The 9,343-nt window shown below is 48.3% G+C and overlaps 1 protein-coding gene across 1 annotated transcript in view; it reads right to left on the bottom strand.

Moving 5' to 3' along the window:
* Window positions 1-6,744: 6,744 nt before the first annotated feature.
* ACER1 (alkaline ceramidase 1) overlaps window positions 6,745-9,343 on the bottom strand; it is a 7,414-nt gene continuing 4,815 nt past the window's right edge. The window contains exons 5-6 of the mRNA XM_037738465.1: window positions 7,755-7,892; window positions 6,745-7,483 (exon numbers count right to left, since the gene is read on the bottom strand). Coding sequence (XP_037594393.1) covers window positions 7,315-7,483; window positions 7,755-7,892 — 307 coding nt within the window. The 3' untranslated portion in view covers window positions 6,745-7,314. The remainder of the gene's footprint in view (window positions 7,484-7,754; window positions 7,893-9,343) is intronic.

Raw genomic sequence — 9,343 nt, 5'->3', positions numbered from 1 at the left:
TTTTTTTTTTTTTTTTTTTTTTTTACATATGTCAGCTCCTTTTTGGTTCTGTATGAAGTTTAAGGTGTTTTTTTCCAGTTCTGTGAAGAAGGTCAGTGGTAGCTTGATGGGGATAGCATTGACTCTATAAATTCCTTTTGGCAGTATAGCCATTTTCACGATATTGATGCTTCCTAACTAGAAGCATGGAATGTTTTTCCAACTGTTTGTGTCCTCTCTTATCTCCCTATTTGCAGACAACATGATTGCATATTTAGAAGACCCCATTGTCTCAGCCCAAAATCTCCTTAAGCTGATAAGCAACTTCAGCAAAGTCTCAGGATACAAAATCAATGTAGAAAAATCACAAGCATCCCTATACACCAATAACAGACAGAGAGTGAAATCATGAGCGAACTCCCATTTACAATTGCAAGCAGGAGTCCCACCCCTTCTGAGTTGAGGTGGGAGCTCCTCAGGTGAAGCTGGAGTCACCCAAACCACAGCTGCAGACCCGGGCCTCCTACTCCACAGAGCAGGCAGGAGTCCCACACACCCACAATGCAGCTGCAGCCACCCAATCCGAGGTTGTGGACCCAGGCATCCCTGCACTCTTGGGGTCCTGGGAAGGCCTCCCTGCCTTTGCAGGCTTGGAAATGCCTGCTCCCACTGCCTGGCTTCTCCCTGCTGTCGGCACCCACTCCAGTCTCGGAGCAAAGTTGGGGCCAAGCCCAGGCACTGTTGCAGCCCAACTGGGTGTGCCCCTGCTTGGGGCAGCAGTAACACTCCAGTCTCCTGCCATCTCAGCCCCCTCTGGACTTTGGGCACTGATGAGCATAGGAGGGAAGCTGGGGGGAGGGGGGCATTGAGGGCAGGTTGGTGATGGCCTGCAGGTTCCCCTTGGCACCTACAGCCTTGGCACCATGAAAAGCAGCAGAAGGCAGACAGGTTCCTAGATGGAAAGGAGAGGATTCCTAGTGAGGTCCGACCCTTAAGCCAGGGAGGCCCTTAAGGCTGAAGACCAGGCTGCCAGTCCCACAGACCAGAGTGGGAACTTGTAGTGCCTTTTCCAGGCTGCCCATGGACCAATCAGCATGGACTTCCTCTTCTCTGAGGCCCATCAAAGCCCTGAGCTCAGCCAGAGCTGGGCAGATATAGGGATGAGAAGCCACAAAGAGGAATAACCCACTCCAGGGCCTCTTCTCTGCTGAGAGCTGAATGCTTGACATGATGACCAGCTGCAAAGAGGAGCTACCCACTCCAGAGCCTGCTCTGAGCTATTCTATTGCTCAATAAACCTCCTCTTCGTCTTGCTCACCCTCCACTTGTCCATGTACCTCATTCTTCTTGGGCGCAGGACAAGAACATGGGAACTGCCGAATGGCAGGACTGAAAGAGCTATAACACGAACAGCGCTGAAACATGCTGCTTGCTTGCCACATTGAGGGTGAAGAGAAGAAGAGAAGAGCTGCAGCCCTTTGTGGAGCCTAGACTTGGGAGCTCCCTGAGCCAGGGCTGCGACTCCCTCTTTGGGGCCCAGCATGAAGCTTGGAGTCTCAAAGCTTCTGGGCTCCACCACGTTCCCTAGTGGCAGCCATGGAAGCTGCTTGTGGTGCACCTGCTCAACCCACAGGCTTGCAGAGAGCTGGTCACCCCACTGCAGCAGCCAGTGTGCCTGAATGTACATAGTGGCTACACCCCATGCTTGCTCACTCACACACCTCTTGCCACTCCACACCTGGCCAACCCTTGGCATTTGTGGGATTCAAGTTGGTAGCATGAGCTGAGTGCAGCCTGCCAGGCCAAGGGGGCGGAATGAGCCCAGTGGGCCTGAGCAAAGCTCGGGCAAAGATGCCACCAGCCACAGAGGTTTACAGCCAGAAAAGCAACACCCCCAGGGATTCTGCTCCCACTGCCTGGCTTTTCCCTGCTGTCGGTGCACCACTGTGCAATGGCACCACTGCACTCCAGCCTGAGAGACAGAGCAAGATGCTGTCTCTGTGAACCCTGAAGACATTATGCTAAGTCAAATAAGCCAGACACTAAAGGACATATCCTGTGTGATTCCACTCCTAGGAGTTCCCTTAAGTCATCAGATTCATAGAGACAGAAAATAGGCTGGTGGATGCCAGGGGCAGGGGAGGGTGCTGGGGAGTGCGGGTTTCATGGGGACAGTTTTGGGCTGGGAAGATGAGAAAGTTCTGGAGATGGATGACAGTGAAAAAAAGTCAAATGCTGCACGTTCTCACTTATAAGTGGGGTCACAATAATGTGTGCACATGGACATAGAGTGTGGAATGATAGACATTTGGTGGGCGGGGGTGAAAGGAGAGAAAGTGATGAGAAATTGCTTAACAGATACAAAGTATATTATTCATGGAATGAAAACAGGAAAAGCCAAGACCGTCATTATGCAACGTAGGCATGTGACAAACTGGACTTGGACCCTTCCATTTTTTAGATTTTAAAAGTCAGAGTCTCACTCTGTCACCCAGGCTGGAGTGCAGTAGCACAATCATAGCTCACTGCAGCCTCAACCTCCCGGGCTCAAGCGATCCTCCCACCTAAGCCTCCCCGGTAGCCGAGACCACAGGCATGTGCCACCATATCCAGCTAACTTTTAAATTTTTTGCAGAGATGGAGTCTCCTTATGTTGCCCAGACTGGTCTTGAACTCCAAAGAAATTAACATTTTGGATGTTCTGGTCTTCATTTTGGTCCGTAACTGAATTGTTACTGGGACTACATTAAGTCTCTACCGCCCTCTAGTGGTTTAGTTTATTTGCACCCAAGGGGACAACATGGAGTGTTTATTTTTATTTCTCTTGGTAGATGTTCCAGCCCTCTTTAGGATATTTTTTGGAATCCCCTTTGGTCTCCAGCCTGTTCCCTGTAACCTCCCAGTTTGCTGCGCACCACAGAAGTATACACACAGCCACCTACTGCAATATACATATATAAGTATATATTTTTGAGACAGAGTCTGGCTCTGTGGCCCAAGCTGGAGAACAGTGGCATGATCTCTGCTCACTGCAACCTCTGCCTCCCAAGTTCAAGCGATTCACCTGCCTCAGCCTCCTGAGTCGCTGGGATTACAGGTGCCCGCCACCACACCCGGCTAATTTTTGCATTTTTAGTAAAGACATTTTACCATGTTGGCCAGGCTGGTCTTGAGTTCCTGATCTTGTGATCCACCTGCCTCAGCCTCCCAAAGTACTGTGATTACAGGTGTGAGACACTGCACGTGACCAATGATTTTCCTGTCTCTAATAACTACCAATGATATTGAGCATCTTTATGTGTGCCTGGAGCCTTTTTTTTTTTTTTTTCCAGAGTTTTGCTCTTGTCACCCAGGCTGAATGCAATGGTGCAATCTTGGCTCACTGCAACCTCCAAGTGATTCTCCTGCCTCAGCCTCCTGAATAGCTGGGATTACAGGTGCACACCACCCCACCTGGATAATTTTTTGTATTTTTAGTAGAGACAGGTTTCACCATGTTGGCCAGGCTTGTCTCAAACTCTTGACCTCAGGTGGTCTGTCCACTTTGGCCTCCCAAAGTGCTGGGATTACAGGCCTGAGTCATCACACCCAGTATTTTTTTTTTTTTTTTTAGACAAAGTTTTATTCTGTCTCCCAGTTTGGAGTGCAGTGGTGCAATCTTAGCTCACTGCAACCTCCGCCAACTGGGTTCAAGTGTTCTCCTGCCTCAGTCTCCCAGGTAGCTGGGACCACAGGTATGCGACACCACACCCAGCTAATTTTTTGTGTTTTAGTAGAGACAGAGTTTCACCATGTTTCCCAGGCTGGTCTCAGAACTCATTAGCTGAGGTGATCCACTCGCCTCGGCCTGCCAAAGTGCTGGGATTATAGGCATGAGCGCCTGTGCCAGGCCACCCTCCCCAAGAAGATTTTGAACTGAGGTTCTCAACCCTTTGGGCAATCAAACGCCTCTTTAGGGGATCTCACAGAATCACAGCTCCTCTCCCCCAAAGACACCGACATATGACATTTTGCAGATGATGTTATAAGTTTATAGAAATCCCCAACCTCACGTCTTCCTACCACCATGATCCATCTCTTGGGGCACAAGTGAAAAACCTCTGGTTTCTAGAGCAAGAAAGAAAGAAGGTGACCAGGGATCCAGGTTCAATCCTACCATTGACTCACTGCCGTGCAAAGAGCTTTGGGGAAGAACAGACTGGGTTCACGTCCATGCTGTGTGGCCTTAGGCAAGTCACTTGCCCCTCTGAGCCACATCTATAAAATCAGAGTATTCTCATGTCTAAAGTGATGCACTCCAGGGGCCTAGGCTGTATGTCTAAACACCTACTTTTTGCAGACAATGTCAAGTGGTCTGTGAATGTGGAAACCCATCCAAGGCCCTCAGGTTAAGAACCTCTTTCTATGTGTCCAGGCTGGGATGCAGTGGAACAACCTCCACTTCTGGGACTCAAGCCATCCTCCACCTCAGCCTCCCAAGTAGCTGGGAGTACAGGCTCATGCCACCACACCCAGCTCATTTTTAAAAAATATTTCATAGAGAGGGGGTTTTGCTATGTTGCCCATGCTGGTCTCGAACTCCTGGGCTCAAGCGATCCTCCCGCCTCAGCCTCCCAAATTGTTGGGATTACAGGCATGAGCCACTGAGCCTGGCCAACAGCCATTTCTGTTACTCCAGTTTACAAGCTCATTCCCATCGCAGGGCTTTCATACCTGCCATTCCCTTCGCCCAGATGGCTTTGCCCCGGCTTTTGGTACGGTTGGTTTCCTCTTGTCATTGAGGGCTCGACTGCAAAGTGCACTCCCCTGGCCACCCATGTGATAGGGCTGCTCCCACAACCACCATCTTCCAGAATATTATTGTGTTTTATCTTTTTTGTCACCTGTCAATGTCTGGAAGTGCTGTGTGTGTGTGTGTGTGTGTGTGTGTGTGTGTGTGTGTATTTGTTTAATATTGATATCCTTCGTTAGGACAAGGATGTTACATGTCTTTGCTGTCTTGGATCCCCAGAGGCTAGCGTCTGATAAATAGTAGGAGCTCAATATATGTATTTGTGTTGAATGGGTGAATGAATGAGTAGTTGAAAAGCAGATGAATGTAAGGATGGTTGAATGACTTGGATGGATAAACGAATAGACAAATGGATGGCTAAATGTGGGCAAATGGATGGATGGATAGATGGATGGGTGTAGGGTAAGGTGATAGATAATAGACGGAAGAATGAAAGAATAAAAAGATAATAAATGATAGATGATTAAAATTGATATCAGGATGGATGGATATGTGGAGAGATAAGTAGATACATGAATGGATAGTTCAATGGATGGTTCAATGGATGGATATATTAATGAATGAATTGGTGGATAAAAAGGTAGATAACAGATGAAAGAAGGAACTGTTGCATAAACTATTGGATGGGCGAATTAAAGGATGGATAGATGGATAGTTCAACAGAGAGTTCAGTAGATGAATGGATGGATGGATGAATTCATGGTGGCTGGACGAATGGATAAATAGATGAGTGAATTATAGGATGGGTGGTTGCACTGAAGGGTCCTCTGATGTGAATTAAAAAAAGGATGGGTGGAAGGATGGAGAAATTAATGTGTGGATGAATTAAACGCTAGGTAGATGAATAAACTAATAGATAAAGGAGCGGTAGGTGGATGGATAGATGGATAAATTAATGGAGAGATGAATTAAAGCATGGGTGGGTGAATAAATTAATGTGTAGATGAATTAAGGATAGGTGGATGCATAAACTAATGTGTAGATAAACTAAAGGATTGGTAGGTGGATGGATAGATGGATAAACTAATGGGTAGATGAATTAAAGGATGGACAGATGAGTAAACTAATGGAGAAATGAATTAAAGCATGGGTGGATGGATGAATAAATTAATGTGTGGATGAATTAAAGGATCGGTAGATGGGTAAACTAATGGGTAAATTAAAGGATGGGTAGATGGATGGATGGATAAATTAATGGATGGATGAATTAAAGGGTGAGTGGATGATGAATGGATAGATGGAAAATTAATGGGTAGATGAATTCAAGAATGGGTGGATGGATAAATTAACGTGTGGATGAATTAAAGGATGGGTAAATGGATAGATTAATGGGTAGATGAATTAAAGGGTGGCTGGATGGATAAACAGATAAATTAATGGTAGATGAATGAATGAATGGATGAATAAATTATGGAGACAGGGAATTAAAGGGTGAGTGGATGGCTGGATGTTTGTCAGACTCTATGCTAAGCACTTCACACACATTCATTTGTTTTATCCACACAAAACCCCCACGAGAAAAGGAATACTATTTCTATTTTAGACAATGTGCTTGAGCTTCAGAGGCAGGAAAAATCACTTCCCCAAGATTGTGCAACTAGGAAATGGTAGAGGAGGAATTCTAACTTAGGTCTGCCTGACTCCAAGCCCTGTGCTCTTAACCACCATGAAAGCATTTCATCATGTTGGCCAGGATGATCTCGATCTCTTGACCTCGTGATCTGCCCGCCTCAGCCTCCCAAAGTGTGATCCACTGCGCCCGGCCAGAAGTCACGTTCTTCATCCTCTGGGGTGCCCCTCAAGAACCAGGGACATTGCCATGGCCAAAGACAGATCAGGGAGTCCGGTAGTGACCACCAATATTTAGAAGCTAGTATTTATTTAAGTATTATTTTTTGAGATGGAGTCTTGCTCTGTCGCCCAGACTGGAGTGCAGTGGTGCGATCTCAGCTCACTGCAACCTCCGCCTCCTGGGTTCAAGCGATTCTCCTGCCTCAGCCTCCAGAGTAGCTGAGATTACAGGCATTCCCCACTACGCCTGGCTAATTTTTGTATTTTTAGTAGAGACAGGGTTTCATCATGTTGGCTAGGCTGGTCTCGAACTCCTGACCTCATGATCCATCCACCTTGGCCACCCAAAGTGCTGGGATTACAGGCATGAGCCACCGTGCCTGGCCTAGAAGCTAATATTTAGAAGCCGCATCCTTCAGTCATCCTAGTACCTGGTAACTTAGCCCCACCAGCTCATGTGACAAGGGTCACCGGGAGGTTGTGGACACAGGGAAGGAAATGAAAGAAGGCGGGGTGGGTCATGGAGGGGAGATGCACGAGACAGCCCCCCCATGGTCACCAGGCTGCTGCTCAGAGATGTCACAAACTCCAGCCTCTGCCTCAAGGCAGGGCAGCGAAGGACCAGGAGGACATGGAAAGGGAAACGGTGGAAGGGGCCACGAGTGTCTGTCAGGTGCAAGCCCTGATAGGGGCTCTCTTCTCAAGACACAGGCAAGTCCTGGGTGGCTGGATAGTCAAGAGGCTGGCAATTCTCAACAGTTCTTGTCATCACCCTGGATTTCTACATAGGGCAGCCCCACAGGCCAACTGTCCTGAGGCCAGTAGCGGACTCTGAGGGTTTCACCTGGCATCTCATAGTTGGCGTCCACCAAGGCCATGGTGACCATGCCGTACGGGAAGGTGATGCTGATGAGCACATGCCTGTGGAGTGCACAGTGAAGGGGATGAGGGCACAAGATGCCCGGAGCCTCACTCTGGCCCTCTCTTTATTTCTCGTGGATCTCGACCATCCAAAGAGACCTTCTGGGTCTGGCCCTTGACTGCAGCCATCCCCTACTGCCAGGTCCCTGTATCTGGCACTCCTCTCTGCTCCTTCGCCCCCAGCCCCCAGGCTTCTGCTCTGAGCTCTGGCATCTAAGATTCTCTGACTCTGAATGCTCCTCTCCCCCCCAGCATCAGAGCAGGTGCTTACCAGATGCTGTGCAGATAGAAGAAATGAATCCTCTGCCAGAAACTGCAATGCAGACGGTCACTGATCCAGCTGGTCAGAGCACCAGCCCATAAAACCACGCAGACCTCAATCAGGTGCCGAAGCTCCTTATTGCTGGTCCTAGAGAGGGGAGAGGGGGACCAAGGGCTGGCTCAGAGAGCAGCACCTGAGGGGGCTGATGGGAAATTCCTTCTTCCACAGTGATGAGCCTCAGAGGCTGGAAGAAGGGAAGGAGCAGCAATGGAGGGTGCAACCGGAGGGGGCCCAACCTCATGCTTAGAACTAACACTGAGCATTTCCAGGACGCCAGGTGCAGTTCCAAATGCCCTTCAAGCCAGGCACAGTGGCTCATGCCTATAATCCCAGTATTTTGGGAGGCTGAGGTTGGGAGGATTGCTGGAGCTCTGGAGTTCAAGACCAACCTGGGCAAAACAGCAAGACCCTATCTCTACAAAAAAATGTTAAAATTAGCCAGGCATGATGGAACAAGCCTGCAATTCCAGCTACTTGGGGGGCTGAGGCAGGAGGGTCACTTGAGCCCAGAAGTGAAAGAATGCAGTGGGCCCTGATTGCACCAGTGCACTCCAGCCTGGGTGACACAGCAAGACCTTGTCTTAAAAAACAGTAATAGGCTGGGTGAGGTGGATCACACCTGTAACCCCAGCACTTTGGGAGGCCGAGGCGGATCACTTCAGGCCAGAAGTTCAAGACCAGCCTGGCCAACATAGTGAAACCCCATCTCTACTAAAAATACAAAACAAAACCAAAACAAAATTAGCTGTGCATGGTGGTGGGCGCCTGTAATCCCAGCTACTTGGAAGGCTGAGGCAAGAGAATCGCTTAAATGCAGGAGGCGGTGGTGGCAGTGAGCCGAGATCACATCACTGCACTCCAGCCTGGGGGACAGAGTGAGACTCTGTTTTGAAACAAACAAAAATTTAAATAAATAAATAATGAAACACCTTCAGATATCAACTCAGTCCCCACAAGAACTTTGTAGATGAGTAAACTGAGGCACAGGTGATTATACTATGCCCCACCCTGCCCCATGGTTACACGGCTGGTAAGTGGCAGAGCTGGAATCTAAACTAAGTTTGTCTGATTGAATGATCTTTATTCTTCACCAACAAGCCCTTTCGTGTTTGTATGTTTTGGGGTAGAGGTATTGTGTGCACTTGTGGCTCAGGGCATGAAAACTTTGGTTTGTCTACAGGACGTGTGTGTGTGTGTTACGGGGAGGGAGGACATTCTCCAGATTACAGACAATGTGCTCGAGCTTGGTACAACTCAAGACCTGTCTTTCCTTGATAGCAGAGCTAACCCACTGTCCTTTGGGAAAGAGTGTAACAGAGATGAATGAGACAAGTTCTTCATGGTTAAAACTGCAGGCTTTGCCTGCAGCCTAAAATGGAACAGTTTAAATATCAAAATGCAGCCGGGCACGATGGCTCACACTTGTAATCAAGCAGTTTGGGAGGCTGGGGTGGGTGGATCGCTTGAGCCCAGGAGTTCAAGACCAGCTTGGGCAACATGACGAAACCCTGTTTCTTTTCTTTCTTTCTTTCTTTTTT

Source organism: Cebus imitator, unplaced genomic scaffold, assembly GCF_001604975.1.
Source record: "Cebus imitator isolate Cc_AM_T3 unplaced genomic scaffold, Cebus_imitator-1.0 Scaffold53, whole genome shotgun sequence".
Lineage (NCBI taxonomy): Eukaryota > Metazoa > Chordata > Mammalia > Primates > Cebidae > Cebus > Cebus imitator.
This window is presented reverse-complemented; position numbering and strand designations above follow the sequence as displayed.